This window comes from Poecilia reticulata, linkage group LG6, assembly GCF_000633615.1.
Source record: "Poecilia reticulata strain Guanapo linkage group LG6, Guppy_female_1.0+MT, whole genome shotgun sequence".
Lineage (NCBI taxonomy): Eukaryota > Metazoa > Chordata > Actinopteri > Cyprinodontiformes > Poeciliidae > Poecilia > Poecilia reticulata.
In genome coordinates, this window is record NC_024336.1 from 28,783,801 (window position 1) to 28,805,545 (window position 21,745).

General features: G+C 40.3%; 1 protein-coding gene across 2 annotated transcripts in view; it reads left to right on the top strand.

The window, feature by feature from the left end:
• LOC103466722 (guanine nucleotide-binding protein G(o) subunit alpha) overlaps positions 1-21,745 on the top strand; it is a 107,339-nt gene that overhangs the window by 919 nt on the left and 84,675 nt on the right. For both annotated transcript variants that reach the window (XM_008412507.2, XM_008412506.2), the window contains exon 2: positions 628-670. In XM_008412507.2, coding sequence (XP_008410729.1) covers positions 628-670 — 43 coding nt within the window. The remainder of the gene's footprint in view (positions 1-627; positions 671-21,745) is intronic.

Genomic DNA, 21,745 nt, shown 5'->3' on the forward strand with positions numbered 1-21,745 from the left:
GCGGGGAGCGGGGAGAGGGCCAGCCTGGGCGGCGCAAGGTGTGGCGATGATGGAGGGAACTGGGGGAGTAAAATTACAGCAGAAACACGACGCCTCAGAGATGAGGGGGAAAATAAGAATTGAATTCATGGGCGTCATGAATTGTCATTTTTTCTAAAATACAACCTACATTTTTTTTAGTCACATTTAATAAATGAGGGAGTTTAAATAATAAAAAAGGTGTGGCAGGTGGTGAAATGTTCCAAAAAGCAACAGAGGTGAGAGCTGCAGATGGAAAAAATGGCAGGTTGCTGCAGCTGCAGCAGCAGCAGGCCCAGCAGCAGTGTTTGCTCATCATTGATTCTTTTTAGGGAGCGCAACCTTTAAGGATTTAATCTGTTTGTCAAACTAAGTCACAAGATGGAGGGTGGAGGAAGAAAATTAGGAGAAAAGGTGCAGCCACTTTCCACATCCTTTTTATCCGCACCCCCTGCTGCTCAGCTCAAGCTCCCATTTCTTCCTCTGTTCCTCCCACTCCCTCCTCTACCTCCCCTCTGTCTATCACACACACACACACACACACACACACACACACACACACACACACACACACTGTTTACACTGATTTCTTCTGTCTTTCTCCCTCAGGGGCTGGAGAGTCAGGGAAAAGCACCATCGTCAAACAAATGAAGTAAGTCCTCCATAATCACGGTCCAGTAACTCTGTAAAGGTTCCCCTCATCCTTCCTCTCCCACTTTATCTCCTTCTGTGTTTTTTTGTAATCGGTGAATGTAAAATGTACAGTAGCGTCTTCAGTGAATCTGCAGGTCCACCTGCTCAAACCGACCCAGATCCACGGAGCTGTGAGCGGCACACGCTCGGGTGTGGATATGCAGAAATGCAGTTGGTTTGATCGATAAAAGCTCAGTGGGGGCATCAGCTGCTGGAGGCAGCAGGGTGTTGTCACTGCTGTGCTAAACCTCCAGTTTTTTACTACTGCAAACTGTTTGGTTTTGCAATTTCAACGGCTGTTTTGTCTTTCTGCGGAGGTTCCTTCCTTTTCCGCTGTCTCTTTTCTCGTCTCGGTGGATGAAATGTTCAGTAAATCAAACCCAGTGGCTCACAAAAGTATTTATGCTGCATGAATTTTTCCACATTTAATAAACTTGCAACCACAAACTTTAATAGAGTTTATTGGGATTTATTAAGGCAAAATAGTAAAGTGGCAGAAAATGGTGGGGTGCCTTTGTATTCAAGTGTTGGGTCTAGTGTGTTTCTTGCAGCTAATTGCAAGTAGAGCTGAAATGATTAATCAGTTTAGTATTTGGTATTCAATTAATCCTTAACTGGCGTATACAGAGTCAAAATATGCCATCCTCTGAAAGAGTAACACAATTCAAGCAGTAAAAGAGCCTAAACTGTGTCAAAAATGTAGATATTTGCATTAAGATGAAAAAGAAACCTTTCATCTGCAAATATGTTCCATCCTGAACTCCTCAGGTGGGAAAGTTTTAGCTTCATCTGGTTCAAATTCTTTAAAAAAAAAACAAAAAAAAACCCAACAATCTCCTCTTAGGCACCTTTTGCTATCCAATTACTAATCAATTAATAATAATAATAATAATAATAATAATAATAATAATAATAATCAGCCCTTCACTGTATTGATGCTAAGTCCAGTGGAAATGGCCAAGCTAATCACATGTTGATGTTAGAAATGGTTGTTAGCAGCAGATTCATCCTTTGCTTCAAATGTAAACTAAAGGAATGCTGTGTTTGCATTTAAGGCTATAAAATGTTTATTTTCTAAGAAGGAATTTAATTGTTTATTTGCATCTTTTAATGTCATTTAAATATTGTATAGAAAGGCTTAAATGGTTAAATAAAAAATGTTTTTACCTGATGAATCAACAGGATAATCATTTACTGCAGTACTTGTTAGGTTCAGCCCTAATTGCAAGTGGGACTTTCAACACTGGTGAATTCTTCAACATAGACATGATTATTTTTTATTCTCTCCTGAAATTAAGGAATTCTGGGTCGATTTATCGGTTCAAACCTATCAAATACATCGAACTCTGTCTCTGTTGTGGCACAATGTGAACAGGTTTACTGTGTGTGAGCATATTTACCCATCACCCATCAGTTGTTTGTTTCCCAACATGCATGGTGTGTTCAGCCTCTGAAGGTTTTCAGATCTTCATTCCAGTGTCACATGCTGCTGGTTTGCAGGGCTTGCTGGTGTTGCTAAGTTTAAAAAGAAACAGAGGCTTTTGCTCTTTTGCTTTTGTGTTTGAAGCACGTCTCTGATAAATAACTGAAAGATTTCAGTGAGCTGAAGAGAAGATGGAGTCCAGGGAGAAAGCTGCCCTGAAGAACATCCAGGTCTCCTGCTCTGAGGTCCTGTGACCTTCCTCCACCTCCTCCTCTGAATGCTGCCTCCTCATTGGTCCACAGGCATGGAAGAACAATTTGGTTGCACTTTAAAAATGCTGTGAATTTTGAGAGCGCTGCAGTTTTCATGCTCTGCAGCTTAGAAGAAGAAGGAAGCCCCAGCTTCCCTCCGTGTTTAGCAAACTGATTAACCGGACCGGTTCTGCAGAATAAACTTAAACACATTTGCTGACATGGTGTAAGTTAGCAGAGGAAAATGGTCCAGATGAGGCTGACATGTTGTTTTCTAAAGGAAATGAGATCCAGGTTGATTTACATTATTATTATAATTGCAGTTTTTACTGGAGCCTCATAGGTGGCGATCATGTGCTGGTCTGTCAGATGTTTAATCAAAGGACAGAAGAAGAAGCCAACCTTGTCTTTTAGCGGATATAAGCTCAAACCTCCTTGCTCTTTATTTCTTCAGAACCGATGATCTTATTGTTCCTCTTGGTCTGCTTGTGGTTTCAATATAACTTTCTATATTAGTTGTTTGTTAGGCTCGTGAATTTCTGCGTTAAATTTGTCTTTTTCAGATGTTTTTTTCCAGACATTGTGCTTTACTATATTGTCCAGGATAAACGATGTGCTTTTTAGTCTGATTTCCATTTAATTGACACATTTATCCACATAACAACTTGAGTTTAACATTCTATCCATCTGTATTTAGATTTTTTTAGACACTGATGGAAAACTTTTAGATAAATCACATTTCACCCAAAGGAATAATTTAGTTTTTGTCAGCGAGGGTGATACAATATTATTAATATTTGACATTAATATATTGCAATAAATATATTAACTAAAACAAATATGTCCCTCCCTTTTAAATTTCCATCATCTTGGTGCCTCCACTACTTTCTCTATATTTTAGGATTTAAACAAAAAAACTTTGCTGATCCAAAGCGAAACAAAATATTGTAACTAAAATCATCCAAGTATCTTCAAATAGTCGTTTTGAGTAGTGATGCTGTGGGAAGGATTTCCTGTAGCAGCCAGGCTTACAACCAATCTGAAGACGCCTCTGACTGAAAACTGATTTTGTATCATGACAAGCTAACAGCTCAGAAATGGAGCTTCTGCCAAAAAAGGTGCAAAAAGCTGAAAACAGCCACTGCCAAATCAGAGTCCACCTCCAGTTTGTTGGTTTGTGGAGAATACAGATGGTAAAACCAAACTAGGCTGAGGGTAAATCCAGGGAATTATTTTCAGTCAATGTTATTAAAGTGATAAAAAAGAAATCCAGATCCAATCTGAGTCAGAACAGGTTTGGACTTTTGGGAACTACTTACTTGGAAATAAAAACCTGTTTCTATTTCCGGCTGCTCAGGTTTTCTCTGACTGAATCTGTAATAAGTGGATTTTTCCTCCCTGATCTGGGGTCAGTTCTGATTTAAAATCCAACCCCAGTGCTGCTGGTTTCCTCTGAACCTTCATCTGCTTGAGTGGCTTCATTAAAGCTGCCTGGTAATTATGTCTCCTATGGTATCATGATGTACTTAATGATATTTCTGTTGGGACTCACCTGTGCTACTTAGCGCAGATCTTCCTACATCTGTGACATGTTTTCTGTCTCCCAGTGTTTTCATGGCCATCAGTCCAATAATCCCACAATAAACTGGAGTTTCTGCTAAAAGCCAGACGCACATTTAGCTGATATAATTTAAAATGAAGTTAGCTCTTCAGTATTAGCTTCTGCTAGTTAGCGTGTCGGTGTAGTGCTTAAGTGTTAGAGGAACTAATGTTTATTTGTGTTTGTTTCTAATGGTTTTTTGACCTTTAACCTCTTGGACGTTGTCCTGTGTGTAAACTGTGGGCATCTACTGCAGTGGGACTGCATCTAACAGGCTGATTACATTATTAAGTTTCAAAGCATCAATTCATAACAGCTGGAAATTGAGATGAAAGGAAGTCGGTGAAGAAAATTGATTAATGGTTTAATTTTTTTTTTTTTTTGCATTTACTTACGTTTAAATTTTCTTTTCTCAACAATATTTTTAAAAATAGGTGTTTGAGAGGGAAGACGTCACCATTTTTGATGGTGAATTATCCCGTTATTCTCAGCACCTTGGCAATGTGTGTGTGTGTGCGTGTGTGTGCGTGTGTGTGTGAAGAAGCCACCCACGTCAGTGGATTAGATTTAAATTTAACGGTGTGTCACAGCTGTGTGTCTGATGCCAGTGAGTGGATCAGTAGTCCATTACCACCCTACAAAAAGCGTGTCCATCAAGTTGGTTTTAACGGAGTTGATTATGTTTTTAGGTAACAGATTCTTAAATGCTTTTAGCTGAGAGCTGATGTTGTCTCTGTACAGATTAGTGTTTAATGAGACGATACTGTCAGGATCACAGCCGCTCATTAAAGGGGCGGTATTATGTGAAATCAACTTTTTTGAGCTTGACATCATGTTACAGAGTTATTCAATCATCAAACACATACCTAGAGTGTTGTTTTGATTCTTTCATGCATGTTTGAGAAATCCTTTAATCTCCATGGCAACCATTCAGCTGTCCAAAACGCCTGGTTGGACGCAGCTACTCATCAGAGCTGTAGTTTGTAAGCTTCAGCGCTTCTGCTTCACAGAGCAGCCTTCTCCTACGACTGCCCCACGCTGCTCCTTCAGACTAGCCAGCAGCAATTAGTTAACACCTGGTGGAACTGCTGAGCTCATTATTAGGAGCTTCTTCTCATTGCAGTGCTGGTAAAATGTTGTCAAAGGGTTAATAGAGGAGCCATGTTGTGATGACTTTCAGAAGGTGGAGCTTCAGAAAGAGCAGGGATTTTTTTTAAGCGATAGAGGCCCGGTTTCAAGGTGCTAAATTACAAAGAGAAGTTTCTTTTAAATCATATGTGAAATGCATAGCTTTTTATTACATCTGAAGTCAACATAGTTACTTTAGCGGGCTATAAAATGGCACTAGATGCCTGAAAAACATATTATACTATAATTGTGTTTTTCTGTAATAGATTCTTTAAATGCTGTACAGATTCTTGCTTAATAAGACGATTCAGTCAGGGTCACAATAACTCAATATCTGCCATCATCCCATCAGACAGTGACCAGCTCTAAAGCTGAACTTGAGAGATGTGGAGGTTTTCTGCAGGTGCATGTGGATGATGGGGCTGCATCTGTGTTTGGACACATGATCTGTCAGAGACGTGATAATTGGGCGAGTGACCAAAGGGACCGGGTCATGTGTGAACAGCCAAGCTGCATGCAGGAAACACCATCTGTGTTTGGAGCCTGTGTGTGTTCAGACGTGTTCAATGGCTTTCTCGCCGCCAAGCTGCCAAACTGACCTCTCCAGCAGCGATCAGTGTGTGTGTGTGTGTGTGTGTGTGTGTGTGCTGAGGAAACTAGACTAGGAAGTTTCTCCCATAAACGAGCAGAAGTGAGGAAGCCATTTTCAGGTGCAGCCACGACGATCGGAAGAAATGTTAGCTTTCGCAGTTCTTTCTTATTGTGGTCTGAAATGTTTATATTTTAAGTTTAAATCCTGAGCTGCAGGGTCTGGCTCTGTTTGATGAAACTCCAGAGACCGGAGGAAGAGCATCAGAAATCCAGAGATGAATTATTCCTGCTTCGGATGCCCCGAAGATGTAAGGATTTCTTTTAAAGTCTGCCTCATTAGCTGGCAGGATTTATCACAATTTAAAACTCAATTTGGTCTTAAAAGATATTTAATTATTCTGAAAAGCATCATATAGTTGGAATGCACTAAATAAGGAAAATAACTGGGATTAGTTTTAATAATACAGTTAATTCATAAATTAAAAAATTTAAACGTTAAAACATATAAAAATGATCAAGGTCATCATTTTGTTAAATTTTAGGACTTTTTTCCCCAAAAAGTGTTCCCAGCTCTTTATTGACGTTTGGTTCAGACAACAAGATCTTGTAATTGAACACTGTTACCATGGTAACTGTTTTGATGAGTGAGTGTGTGAAGGTTTGAATACAGGTGAGCCAAATTATCCTTCTAGATTAAAGCCAGAGCCAGACTGAACTGTAACATTACAAATAGAAGTGGTTCTAATACTGAGTCCTGAGGGACACCATTAGTAATGAGTTTCTGTTTTCTTTAAATGAAAATACTTAAAAAAAATAAAAAAACTGGTTGTGCATACATACACACGCTGTTCCCTTTAACATTTATTGTATTGCTTTTGAAGTTTATGTTTTCATAGTTGACGATGAACCAGGATCTGATTCTGACAGCAAGTGACATGGAAGTGAAACCATCTGCCTGCACGCGCCGTTTTCACAAGAAAGATCATTATCACACCAGCCAACCAGAAAACCCAGTACTGTTGAGTTTCTGTTTCAGCATCGTGTGCAGCATCAAGTGTTTTCAACAAATCGGTGAAAAGCGCTGCAACACATTGGGTTTTGCTAAGTGCTTCAGTGATGTCGGTCCGTTTAGTTTCCACACCACGACCCTCTTGATTTTGGCGGCAGACTAGATTTCGAAACAGCCAAACTCGGTTTTTTTTTTTGTAACCACATGAAAAGAGGCGTCTTCCAGCCAGCAGAGCACAGCAGCAAACTGGGCAGCTCTGTGTTTCTGTTTCACCCAGACACAGAAACTTTACCCCCCACTACTTTGTTAGACTTTGTTAGACTTTGTTAAACTTGAGGACTGTATGTTTTAGTGGTTTTATAAGTTTGATATATCTTGCTATTAGCAAGTGGACCTGGTCTAGTTAAACTGGTGCTAGTTAAAATGTTTTCTGGTGTTGGGGATCAGACCTTGGAGAAAATAACAGTTGGAGATCTTTCAAAAAAATGTAAGTTCTAAGTTGTTAGAAGAGAACAAAAACGATGTCCTGTAGCAGTCAGTCCTCCAACGAATCAGAAGCAGCCTCTGACCAAAGACTTTCTGTGGTTTGAAAGCTTCCAAGAACCCTCCTTTCCAACTCCTTTTTTGATTTGGAGTCGTAGTTCAAGTATTATTTTAGCTTTTCAGATGTTTTTCAGCTGCTCCCAGTTGGAAACAGTACCTTGTTGGCACGGTTACGAATCATAGGGACTGTCCAAAAGTAAAAACAGTGAAACCGTTTAGCTGCACAGCCTCAAACCAGAGGAAGTCATTGTCCTAACATGCAAAGCTTCAACCAAAGAAGAGAACAATTACCAACAATTACAGAGTTAAGATTGAAAAAACTCTAACAAATATAATGGCTACAACTCAGCAATGTGAAGGACAGTTCATAACAAGGTTATGTTTATATGGAAGCTGTGTTTTAGCTGTTTTGATCAGTGACATCACAGATGAACTGCTTATTTCGGCTGCTGGAGGAAACTCGCACCGAACATTTCAAGCTGAATGGACGACCATCAAATGTCACCAGATGTTTCAAGCGGCCATTTTGGTAAATGTCACAAAGCAGCTGTTTGGTCCTGGATTTATAAAAACAAATATGTAGCTGTAAAAGTGAAAGGGGCCGGCTGATGGCTGCAAAAGAGAGATGCATGGAAAAACATAAGTGAATTAGTGGAGCTAATGTCGTTACCAAGCCCTTATAAAGAGCACCACCCATACATTTAACTGAATTTACTTAATTCTTTGGATGCTGGCTGGTGAAAACGTTAAATGACTGTCAGTCTGCAGAGTTCATGAGATGTTCATGAAAAGGCATCAACTCATTTAGTACTTCTTCTAGTTTTTTTTCCCTCTTTGGTTTCTTCAGGCCTTTCGGTCGTCACAAGAGTCATCCACGACCTCTTTTTACTGTTTATTAAAACCCAAAGGCAGCTCCTCTTTCAATCATTAACTGTCTTCAACCCACATAAAGCAATATAAACAGAGGATGTCATACCATAAACACAGTTTATAGTCCTGGAATGGCTGCAGGAGGGGATGTGTCCTCTCCAGCTAATGACTTCTAAATGCTTGGATTGTTGGGAACATTTCAACTAAATACGCACCAGTATTTGTTTACTGAAAAAGAAAAATCGGAAGTTGTCCCATGAGAAATCTGTCAATGATTTACATCCTTGTAGCCGATGGTAGGTAATGAGTAGGATTATAATTTTTCATTTGTTTTATTGAGGTTGGGAATCCAATAAATGTGCATGAAAAGCCCCAAAATGTGGAATATCCCTAACGAGTTTTGGCTATTTAATGAATGTTAGCCTTCAGAGCTGCTTTCATTTTTCATAAAAAGATTCAAGAAGGAGTGCAGAACATTCCTCTAAAGGTTTTGGTCCATTTGGACAAAGTTGTTGCAGTTTTGTCAGCTGCACATTTGTGGATTTCCTGTTTACTGGACGACTCTTATCTTTAGGATGAAAGTTTTCAGATGTCTGCTCTGTGGCACGGTGCGTTGTCCTGCTGGAGGTAGACAGATCCGCACCCAATAGGATGGACTTCTTTGGCCTTTTGATGAATAATAAGTATAATAACAATTATAATAATAATTGATCTCCCATACCATTACAAGACACCAGATGCTTGAAACAGTAAAATACGTTTCAGTCAGTAACAGTTTTCATCTGAAAAATATCAGACACACACCAAACTTTAGCTTTTTGAGGGAAATTGTTGTCTTTTCTGCTCAAAGAAACTAATGTTGGTGCTAAAACTTTCTCAGCTCATGAAGAGTCATGGAGACTTTTCATAGTCATGTAGTTCAAACTACAGTTTGAGCTACAGAGTTTGAAGGAGTTTGTGAAACTGATGTTACTTGCAGGGTCTGAATTATTTCAGAGGAAGCCTGAGTCTTCTCCAGGCTGATTAAAGACAGCTGCTTAATAAACTCACCTAATAATAAAGTTAACCAGCAGTGACGTACAGTCGTCTAATTATTTTGATTAGACTTTCTCAGCAGTGAAGACCACAAACTTTTGCCTCATCTTGCATTATGATCTAAGTAAAGATGTCAAATTAAGCCTCTGTCTTCCGTTTTTGTTTTTTTCTGCGTCTTTCTCGCTCCGTGAGTGTTTGGGACTCGCTGACATGATTGGAGGCGACCGGCCGAAGGGAGAACAAACGCTGTCCGTCCCTCGCGGCTGCGCCGCTTCCCACAGGCTGTTCCCATCGTGTGTGTGCGGCTTTTCTCCCTACAGCAGGAGATAATTAGGTTTAAGCCTCAGAACAGGAGAATAAAACGAGGGAAGGAGGGGGAACATGGAGGAGAAAAAGGTGGTGGTTTTCATGCTGAGTGGCAAAGGGGGCGGATATAGCTGGAGGGAGAGAAAGGGAGAATTTAATGAAAGAAAATAAATGTTTAGAGCACAGAGGTGGATTAAAATAAGCAAAGTTCTGCTGTATTTTTCTCTCCTCTAAGTTTGACATAGCGATGAAGACAGAGGAGTGATATGATCGTAAAAAGGAGGAGAGTAGGGCAGGGAAATTGATTTTTTTACTTTCAGATTCTGGTGAAGTGATGTGGAAGTGTGAAAGAGGCTGGTGAGGGGAAAAAAAGGAGGAACTAGAGACGTTCTGAGCTAAGAGAGGCCAGCGGGTGAAAGAACATGTTCTCACTTATTAAGCAAGCTGGAGAAGGTGCCAAAGAGGGCTGATAGGACCGGGAGCAAAGGGTGCTCTGCTCCTGGACTCCAGACTCTGGATTCAGCGATAATTATTAGCCTCCTTTTCCAGAGATGAATCAGAAAACGGAGGGAGTGCTTGAGTTGGGCACTGATTCAACCTGTTCATCTGAATCTCTCCATCAACCTTATCCTTGTAAATCATTGGCTAAAGGTATCTAGTAATCTGCTTAGTATTGTAGTGATACGATTGGCTGCCCTGTTTTGATAAAAACAACAACAACAACTTAATTCTGGCAATTTTTTTTTTTTCTTTATGATTTTGGGGCAATTTTTTTCCAAGTGTGACTGGAGAAAATTCTGATTCATCCACTTGTTGATATGATAAACACACTTCCTCTGTGACTGTAATGGCTGTTGGCATGTGGTGATATGGAAATATAAAGCTGTCTGTCATCAGTATAAATATTCTAAAAGAGACCAATATTATGCCCTGATGAAACTTGAGAGGTGGGGGCTTTGTAAGGAATAAAGAGTGACCCGAGACTGGAGCCCTGAGGAGCCCCACATGTGATTTCTTTTTTTTTTTTTCTTTGTGGCGATACGGAAATCTAAAGTTGTGTGTCGTCAATATAAGTATCCTAGAAGAGACTAGTAATCTGATAGGAGAGGTGTGGTTTGTAACGAATAAAAAGTGACCAGAGAGCAGAGCCCTGAGGAGCCCCACATGTGATTTTTCTTCAATCAGGTTTATATGCAGCCAGATAACACAAAGTAGTTATTGTCAACAAAAAGACTTTGAACTAATGAAGTACAGTAGAATGTACATTGACACCAAACTTGTTATTTTAAAACTCATTGAAACATTTGCAAATTAATTCCTCAACTTGGAAAAATACACTTAGTAGTTTACTGTGGTGAGCTTGACGGAGGAGACAGAGACTCCTGAGAAGGTTTTTACTGGGACCTGAGCTGCATGGATATTATATCTACTGTTCCTCTGTCCACTTTGTTTCATTTTTTAGTCTGTTTTCCCTGCGAACCGTCTCTGGCTCTGTTTGTATCTGCTCAGCACGATGCCTGTGTGTGTGGTCTGTGCTCTAATCAGAGCTTCTTATGAAAAACAAAGCTCCTTTGTTGCACCAACGTGTGGTAGGTCGGTGTGTATGTACGCCTTTACACACTTTTAGGAATGTGTGTGTGTGTGTGTGTTCCGTCGTCTCTCTGTGCTTCTGTTCATGTGTTTGTGTGACTGTGAGTGTTTATTTTTGTGTTGGACCTATTTGGCAGATTTGATGTTGGTTCAGAGAGCTGAAAGACAAAGGAATCCTTTTACTGTGACCCAACTCAGCTGATCTGAAGTCAGCTGATGGTGACTGTAGCTCGGTTTGTAGCTGCAGGAAGGGAGGTTTGGATCACACCTCGGTCAGAACAGAAGTACATGTAAGCTGTACTGTGCATTTTCAGGCACTTTATGTTCAGATGCAGGACGGAGACTGGATTATTTGATGGTTTTTTTTATTTTTTTTTAATTTATGGCCTGGTATTTGCAGGGGTTAGGAACCACAGCCAAACACGATTAGCTAAAATCTCTTGGTCTCCCTTCAAAATAAAAGTATGTACAACTACAGCCAATTTTAAAGGTCATATTTTTATTATCTGTAAGTGGAAAATTATAACGAATAAGAGAAATAAACACCAGTCTTTGTCCAATTGAATGTGTTAGTGATGGAGTTCCTAACATAAATGGACTTTTCCGTAATATTCTAATTTACTGAATTACCTGTTTTTCGGTTTTATTGGAAGTTTGTTATGTTTGGAGTTTTTTCATCTTTTCAGTATAATAAATTCCAGAAACACCATGTCCAGTCTTGTTATAATTAGTGATAATCAGAACAGATTTATTCTGCACAGGATTATTGGATTACTTATCTACTTATCTCTGCCTTAACTTTTGTCCTAGTATACATAAATCCAGAACATCTGAATTTTTCCTTTTTAAATTTATACGCATTGATAAAAAGTTACAAGCCGTTGAGGAATGGGATGCCTTTACGAACATACACCAGGTTTTGTCCTGTTACAACCACAAGCATCAACATTTTTTTTTAAGATTTTATGTGATAGACCAACACAAACTAGTGGTTTTTTTTATGTTAACTAGATAAAGACATGAGAAGTGTGTTGTGCATTTGGATAAATCCCCCTCACCCCACTGCTCAAAATTAAAATCCAGTTTGCCTTCAGAAGTAACCTAATTTGTAAATTGACTCCACCTGTGGTCGGACAGGAATGTATCTGCAAAGCTAGAGATATCTGAAGAGTCTTGCAGCTGTAATTGCAATAAAAATGGTTTTACACTGCTAAAAAAAATTGCTTGCCACACTTTTGTGACTTTTATGTTAAAACAATCTGAAAACCACATTTCCCCCATCTTTGCAGTTGTGCTGTACTTTGTGTTGGTAAATCCCTGATTGATGGACATTATTGACTTAAAATTCACTCCTATATCTTGTTGAACAGTTACTTGCAAGTTAGTTTTGTCTTAAATATTTGCACCAGAAACTAGAAATGAATACTTGGTGAGACTTTGTGTTTTGTGGTGTAAATGGGTGATGCAGTGAGTTTTTATGAGCCTGGGTTGGTTAAAGCAATTAAAACTTTTCTCTTGAGTATTTTTCCTCTGGTTTTGGAAAATAAAAGCCTGAGCAGGAACCACTGCCAGGTTTACTGCAGGTTAACACACAGCAGCTGTAGAAGACCAAGGTGTGCCTTTATTAAAAAGATCAAGTTCGTCCTGATTAGAGATTTCCTAAGATTCAAAACAAAAGACGGGGAATAATTCCAATAAATTTCCTGTTTTATAGTGATTCTAAAGCGATCGCTGGAATGTCGTTGTGTCTAAAAACTGGTTTCTGCTCATTTCCTTCCAAGTAATTTATTAATATTGAATCATGAGAGGACAGGAAATGTGAATAATTCCATTTTGGCATTATATCTGAGGTGATCTGATTAAAGCTGTGTCCCTGTTTTCCCCTCCCTCCGTCTCATTACCCCAGTCACTCCCCATCTGGATAGCCAATCTTCGAATCATTCAAAGCACCTCCAACAAAGCACATGATGCCGGCTGTAATGCTGATCATATCAACATTTCCTGGAGCAACCACTTCCTGTAACTCTACTGACTATTGGAAATGCAGAAGTGTTTCTTTATGTCACCCTCACTGTTTGGTAATCACTCAGTAAAATCCCCCAGAGGGCTTTCTCCTTTCAGTCCGATCGGATTTTTCTTGGCTGACATATTTACGCAGCGTGTTTCTTTGTAGCGTTCTGCCAGCAGAAACTGCAGGACATTTGTTTGTTTGCTGCAGGACTTCAGAAATAATAGGATCTGTGTGGAGCATTTGATGCAAAAACTGTTAGAGGGATATTAAAGAGCACAGTTAGAATTGGATATTTGAGATAAAGCCAAACTCTGCAGTGTGCAGCTGGCAGATAAACTGAATTTGCTGCAGAGACTCTTCCCTTTGCTTTCTTTGCATTCAGTACGCAGACTCCAGCAAAGCTTGGTTTGTATGATTTATTAGAAAGGCTCCTGCTTCTAATTCATTTTTAATATACATGTAAAAATATTCTGAATTTCTGCACAGACCTAGCCTTTGTTTTTGCCTGATTTTATCAGATCACGCTGTGTGAATAAAGTCGGGATTTGATTTGAGCAAGGCAAATTCCCCTAACCTGCTTTGATAGGGAATTTGAGTTAACACATAATAGTACAGAGTCTTATTTTAGTCTCATCTCTGCTGCCTTGGAAGAGAAACAGAAAACAGATGCAGATAAAGTCAGATTTGTTGGTATCTTGGATGTTTAGGGTACAGAAAGAGTTTAGGAGGAATGTTTTCTACAGGCTGCAGAAAAGCAGAACAAAAGCTGGAAAAATGAGGACAGATTCAGTCGGCACATACTAATAATTTAAGTTTTTCAGTGTAAATATATTGACACTGCCACACTAAACGGTGGAACAGTTTTTAACACTGTTACCTCACAGAAAGAACATTCTGGACTTCGGCATCATCTGGGGCATTTCTGTGTAGTTTGCATGTTCTCCATGTCCATGCATTGGTCTGCAGCTTCCTCCTATACAGCCCACATGCTAACATGTTAGCCTTAGTGGCTACTCTGAAATGATTCACTTATTCCTGGGTTTTTCTTTGAACCGTTAAAGAAAAATCCAGATTATTCATTAAAAATTTTCGTACAGCATATCTAAAATTGGGGCTGATATTAAACTAGGATTAGATATCAGTCAGTATTAATAATTATTGATTAGATTTGGGTGAATTTCTGCCTGAATTCATGACATGGCCTTTTCTGTTTTATCCAGTTTTCTCTTCACCTGTTGTACTCATTTTCTCCTTTCACTCCACAATGTTGTTTTTTACTTTTAAGCATTTATGAGTCACGGTGGGGAAACCTTAACTGCTGCTGCACAAGTTAGTCAACAGGTTGTTGCTAGGCAACAAACGAGTGAGTGAGTTGCTAGGTAACCAAAGAGCCATTGAGTTAATTGATACCACCACCAGCCTTGTTTAGTCGGCTGTGAGTGTTTTAGTAGTTAGTCTTTCCTTTGCCTACATCTCCCAGAATGCTGTGCGGTGTTCGGAGTTCAGTCCATACCCACGTTTTGCACCACTTTCAGCAAGTTGCAACCTGTTTTCTCTGATTCTTTTTCAGTACCATCAAGCGGATACTTTCTTCAGAAGAAAAACTTTTGAAAGAAGACATTTTTATAAATGTTTACAATCAATTGACTCACTTTTTCTGATTTTCCTGAATGGAGCGTTGGAGAAATTGTCTCAGAGGAGATTCTTGATGCCTGTTGGGAGGAGAGAACTTGACTATTATCTTCTAAAAAATGCTTAGAATTAAAGGTCACTGTTTTATTCAGTACACGGCTCTCTACAGACCCTGTTGTTGAAAAAGAAAAGAATAGAAATTCACTTGTTATCCCACATTGTGGAAATTCTGGTGTAACTGCAACAAAGTGACAGGAAGCCAAAGCAGGTAGGTTCACTCAAAGATACATGAGACCATATAAAATATTTATATATATTGAAATACAAACTATAGATACATCAGCAGTTTGATAAGTTAGTGAAGTTTCCCTCTGCACAGTGAGGACAGAAACTCTTTTAAATGTCCAGCCAACATTATATGTATACCAATGGTCTTCTTCTTTGGAATACATATTTCTGACAAAAATTACTTGATAAGATTTTTTGCTTTTCTGTCAAGACGTTCCCTTTAATGGATGATAAAAAACTTTTTTTTTTTTTTTTAAATAAGCACCATGACTAACTACAGTTTTAACAGTAGCTTTAGTTTTAGCTAATTATATTAATTATGTAATCCTAGGATGGTAAACATTAAGATCATTAAGATCATTTAGAAGATTCATGTCAACATTTTCCAATGCTCCACCGGCTCAGATGTCATATCCTCCCCTACTTCTTCAAGGATGACAAATGAAGTGGAGCAGGAGGAGAGGAGTTAAAAAAGCAGAAATAATTAGGACTGAGGAGTTGGAAAGGTTGAAAGACAATAGTACCGCGAGGAAAGGGAACTGACACAGAGGAAAACAGAGTGCAGTGTTGAAATCTTCACAGAGAGGAAGAGGAGGATGCATGACGGAGGGATGAAAGGCGAGTTGGCAGAGGAGAGAGGCAGATAGAGATACCAGGTGACAGAGGAACAGAGAGATGATGGCAGACGGATTTAATGAGGTCTCCCTAGATGTAATCCTGAGCTGTAATTATTCTGCTCTGCTGTCTGCCTGGCTTTACATGCAAGCATGTGCAGCTTCTAACAGCCCTGCTGAAGCAGCCGCAGCAGATTGGCTCCCCTGGCAGAGGGGCTCTTCATCAGCAGATGACCAAAGCTGGAGCCAGAGGACTCCTCCCTGTCAGAGCCGCAAGTTATGAGACTCCTGTGTGCGCTGCCACATGGGGAATGCTAGCCTCGCTGCGTACGACGCGCGGCGGCCATATTTAGGTTGTGAGAGGTGTGCATGTGAAAGGTGCTACACACCGACTGATTCTTTACATTTGTGCAGTTTTACAGATATGCTTTTTATCCGTTGCTGCATAAAAATCTGAGCTTTCTGTCACAGATTTTACTGTTAGTCAGTTATTGTCTCTTGAGAACAAAAATAAACGGTTTGAACATTTAGACTCGACTGGATCAGCTGCAGATGGATCACTTTTAACACAGTTAACCCAGTTAAAAGTGTTAAAAGGGCTGGACAATATTGTTGAAAAACGTACCACAACGTAAGGGTTTCATATTAGTTGATATCAATAATTAATTGTTAGTTTTTTGTTTTGAATATCTGAAAAACTCCCAAACTGGCAGGAGGAACCTTTCCTGTTTGACTCCATGTCTGTTTTTTGTTTTTAGGCAGTTACGAGACACTGCGGCAAAACTTTAAACTGCTGCTGAGCATGTTACTCAACAGGTTGTTGCTAGGCAACCAAAGAGCGAGTGAGTTGCTAGGCAACCAAAGATTGAGTGAGTTAATTGTTCCCACTAACTTTGCTTAGAGGTTGAGCAGCCAAAGACTTTAATCTGTCTAAATCCCCCAGAATGCTGTGCGGTTCTGGATCTGACTTCAGTGAGATTATTTAACGTTGCAGGTTTATCTATTGATCTCGATCAGACATGTTATTGATTTTCTGCCGAGCACTGACGGAGTCCTACATGGTGTAGAATTGAACTCTTCATCAGTCTTAATGAGAATTTAGACAGCAAGTGAAACATCTGTAGGTTCAAACCAACGAGCTGAACCAACAAAAGGTGATATTTTCTGTCACTTTTCTAGAGCTGCATGATATTGGAAAAAACTCATTTTGTGATTTTTTTTTTTTCTAACCCTGCAATATCCATCCATCCATCCATTTTCTTTCACCCTTGTCCCTCAGTGGGGTCGGGAGGGTTGCTGGTGCCCATCTCCAGCTAACGTTCCAGGCGAGAGGCGGGGTACGCCCTGGACAGGTCGCCAGTCTGTCGCAGGGCAACACAGAGACACACAGGACACACAACCATGCACACACTCTCACACCTAGGGGCAATTTAGAGAGACCAATTAACCTGACAGTCATGTTTTTGGACTGTGGGAGGAAACCAGAGTACCCGGAGAAAACCCACGCATGCACAGGGAGAACATGCAAACTCCATGCAGAAAGACCCCAGGCCGGGAATCGAACCCAGAACCTTCTTGCTGCAAGGCAACAGCTCTACCGACTGCGCCACTGTGCAGCCCCACCCTGCAATATATTTTGCAAATGGAGAATATGTGAAATAATGTGTAATAGCTGACCTGATGTCCGCCATCTTGTTGACAATTTACCATCACTGATCTTACCTCTTGTCTTGAATGTTGTTGCAGGTATTGTTTCTGCTGTATTTGAGTTATTCAGATTGTTCGGGTCTGTTGACAATGTTGGTAATTATTGCAATGAAAATATCAGTTGCCATGTCTGCTTATTTTCGTCATTTCTCCTTTTTTGCCATCACTCTTTTCTTTGACCATTTTGGACAACATCATTAGTGTCCGAGGTAAGACTCTGTCCAACTGGCTGAAAATTACATTCGCATAAAAAATGCAAGTTCACACTTGGTATAAACTAGTCAGCAATTCATTATAGTGCAACCAGATCCATGTTTTTATTTCTCTGATGAAATCAGCAATAAGGCAAATTAATAAAGGCTTTATTAAATGTTCTTAATTTTTGGTAACAAATTAAAAGTGCAATTTTAGAAATAATTCCTCCCCTTGCTGTTTTTTCAGTCAGTCTCAGCTCTTAACCTCCAACCCAGTTTATTTTAGATTAAAGTGTTTTTTGTCTGAAGTGTCCTCAAGCTCAACTACTCTGACTCTTCATCCCACTGTTAAATCTAGATCTGGAGCAATCAGACATGTTAGTAATGAGGTGCTTTATCAAATGGATATATTTGCTCCCCAGCAGGTGTTCCCGACCTTTGAAGTCCCCCGCTCACCTCTGCAGCTGAGCAGGCTCACGTATGCCTGCCCCACCATCTGAAGCCAGTTTTATTCTCTTTCCAGGCCAGACGGTCACCTTGATGAGTCATCAGGCTGGTTGTAGCCTGGAGTTAAAGGTTAACTCAAGTTTCACTGTGAAACAGATAAACCGAAACAATAAAGTTTGTGATCATGAGTGAAGCAGTGGTGTAGGACGAGTGTATTATGAAAGAGCGAAAGCAAGTGCAAGTGTTGTGTGATGTAAGGTCTGTGTGAATTTCCCTTCGGTCTGTGTGTCTGCAAGTTTTTTCTGTTTTCCTGGGATGGACTGCTGAATTGTTAAAGAGAATCCATTGACCAGAAAAGGAATGATTGGGTAGCAAAACCAAACTTCCTGCTGTGTGGGACAAGAGAGAGCAACTGGGTCCAAATGGACTGAGAACATTTGGCTCAGATGGTCCCAGTCGACAGCTTGCTCTTAGCCACTCCCACCCATTTCCTGAAAGACAGAAAGATGGTTCGTCACGGTGTGAAGAGAGAGAACAACCTTAAACTTCCTCATAAACTAAACCTTGATAGAACTCCACCTCCTCAAATTTCCTTCTAAGAACTTGTGAACTTTATGTGAATGATCTCGTTTCCTGTCTGAGACTGTTGAAGACTCTCACAGCCTAAGTGACATTTTCTAACTCATGTCTGAACTGCAGTTTGTGTGCAAACCATAAAACAATATCTGAAGCATTCAACACCAAAACTCTGTTCAATCCATAATCTGAGCATGTAGAGAGAATGGACAAACTGCAGACCTACCGAGACATGAAGGTCCACCTGCACTGACAGGCTGGGTAAGAAAGCAGGTCAAAGGTCTGCAGCAATTCAAGAGGAAGTCGTCTTTAGTTTCTTTTATTAGGCACATTTTTTGGACATAAATGCATAGCTGACAGGTTTCAATATCAGGCTTCCGTCCGAGGTGTCAGACTCGGGAGGAAGTGCAGAATCTGTCGACTGTTAGTGGAAAAAAGAAAGACATTGTTGAAGGAACTGCTTTCATTGTTCTTGTAGTTTGACACGAGGAACGTAAGCAACATTGAAAAACAGGAAGGAAGTTGCTTTGGTTAGATGAGACAACAGCTGAAGTTTTCACATCAACCTGAACACACCCTGCCCTCGGTGCTGCATGCTGCTGGCATCAACAGAACCTTTTCTTTAACAGGAAGAGATGAGCAGTGAAGGGATTGGCAATGAATGCATTGCATACATACAAATTTTCAAAACTATTCGTTCCATTTTGCTCCCACTTCACAATCGAATGCAACCCTGTATCATTTACTGTTTTATTATGATCAGATTTCCATGGATAGCTTCATTAAAGCTCTTTGAAGGTGTGCTTTGAACCAGGAACTTGAACTGGACAGCAAGCTGGTGTAGGAAAGGCTTGAACAGGAAGACACTGTGGTTTTCCTGTCTGCATATTTTACACCCTTCAGATGACAGATATGCAGAGCACTAGCATCTATTAAGTAATTTCTAAAACCAAAGATGTCGACTGTTGGAGACCTGCTAATACGTGGCTCAGGAAGGCAGACGATTAGATGTTTCTGGAGCTAAACAACCTTAGATGTGGACACAAACGTGTGTGTGTGTGTGTGTGTGTGTGTGTGTGTGTGTGTGTGTGTGTTTGCAGGATGTTGCTGCTTGACCTGAAGGTGAGAAAACCAGAATGGAGCCAAATGACAGCAGCTGATGCTTGTGCTGCTGTTTGTGTGGGTTAGTCAGTGTGGAGGTGGGGGCTGCACCGCTGATGCCCTCAGCTATAAACAGACCTCTTCCTTCTGATTAGCACCATCTTATTTCATGCTTTTTAAGCTCCTTATCACACATCACATCTTACACCAACTCTTTATTTCACTCTTTGCACCTGCGCTAACATTCCGCTCAGCAAACACACACACCTGGTTGTTACGCAAGTAAATCGGACCTTGCAGTGTTGACAGCCATCGGTCAGCGTGCACTTTGTCATGACCAAGGGCGCTGTCGACGTACAGCATGGAGTGAGCGAAAGCACAGCTTACAGATAAAGGAACCAATCACGGGTTTTTGTGCAAGTGTGTGCGTGTGTGTGTGTGCATGTTTGTCAGGACAAACAGTGCCGAGCTAGCAGGGTCTGAGATAAAGACCTAATTGCACAGGGTGGTGTGTGAGCTCTGTGTTTGTGTGTGTTCACTTGAGTAGGTGTGAAGATAAAAATATGAGTGTGGAGGATAATGAGAGGCGGAGAGCAAAGAGCTTCATGCACTTTGTCTTTTCATGTATTTTGTGTCTATTACTCCATATTTACATACATCTGTACGGTTTCACTCAGAAGAAGGACCAGATAATATACTGAAGGTAAAAACACTTGTCACGTCGTCCTATAAACAGGGTTTCCCTCAGTGTATCATGAGCCTGACAGGCCACCAGGCTTTACTTGCCCTCCCCACCAGGACAAGTGTTGTTTGGTTTCTTTTTCTCCAGTACCAGTGAGCGGATTAAGCCAGATTTACAGTCAATGCGTCAAACTGGACGTGAGGGTTGTGCACCAATTGCCCATTGACCTGACGCACTTATTATTTCCAAATTATGATGCCTGCTTGTTCAACATTTGTGACTTTTAACATTTCTTAACACAATAAACACGGGGGCCGCTAGTGGACTGCCCTGGCTCCCCTGACCCTGGGCTTAGCAGGGTCAAAGGGCAGCAGGTTGTCTGGGGGAAACCCAGTGTAAATATTGAAATATCTAGTCTGTGTGCTTGTAAGATGGGCCTCATCTTTGGACCACAGTTTCCACAGAAAGCAGAGATTTCAGAAACAGCCGTACTGGTCATTTCAGCCCTTCTGTCTCATTGAAGTCCAGTTGGGGGCAATAAATGTCAAAAACTTACTTACTTTCTAGCTCCTCATATTTGCAGTGGACCCCTGCCTCCGTGGTTCAGTGTTCATTTATTTTTCTGCTGAGTGTAACTCAAAAACATTCACCTATTTGTGGATGTTTTTGTAGATGATATCTGAAATATTCAAAATAAGATCAATCTTTGGAAACTGGAATGCCTAGTTAAAATGCTACCTGACAGGCTTTTGGCAAAGCAGCCAGTCCAGCAGGGCATTTGTTTCTCTAAAGTTTAAAGATCATTTTAAAGAAGTTCACTTCAGTCAGACTGACTAATCTGCACAAGCAAAGAAAAACAATAAGGCTTTCAATAGGCAGGACCAAAAAAACCGAGCCAGATTAGCATCAAAAACTTGACATGCTTTATTAATAATTTTGCTTTACTGTACTCCTAATTTTTCTGTGTTAAACTGTTGGATAATTTACATTATTTGGTCAATTCTGGAGCTGCAGTAGCTGAGGAGTTGACATTAGAAATGTATGTTAATGGTCACAGATAACAGCAGCGTACTTCCAATCTGATTATTTGAAATGTGACGAGTTCGTCATTTTAAAGTAGACCAAAAGTAGATTTGGAAGAGTTGAGCACCACAAATAGAAGTTATTAAAAGTGATTATGGATCACTGACTGGCAGTTTCCATTCAGCCAAACACCTGCGATTCAGCCTCCAAAACGGCAGCCGAGTAATAATATCATGGAATAATGTAGTGAGTAAATTACCCATATGTCTGTCTCTCCATCCATCTGCCGGACTCAGTGTGAAGCTAAACTATGTTTCAGGTCACCGTCCAGATTGTGCCAAATTACAAAAAATCACACACACACACACACACACGCACACACACACACACACACACACACACACACACACACA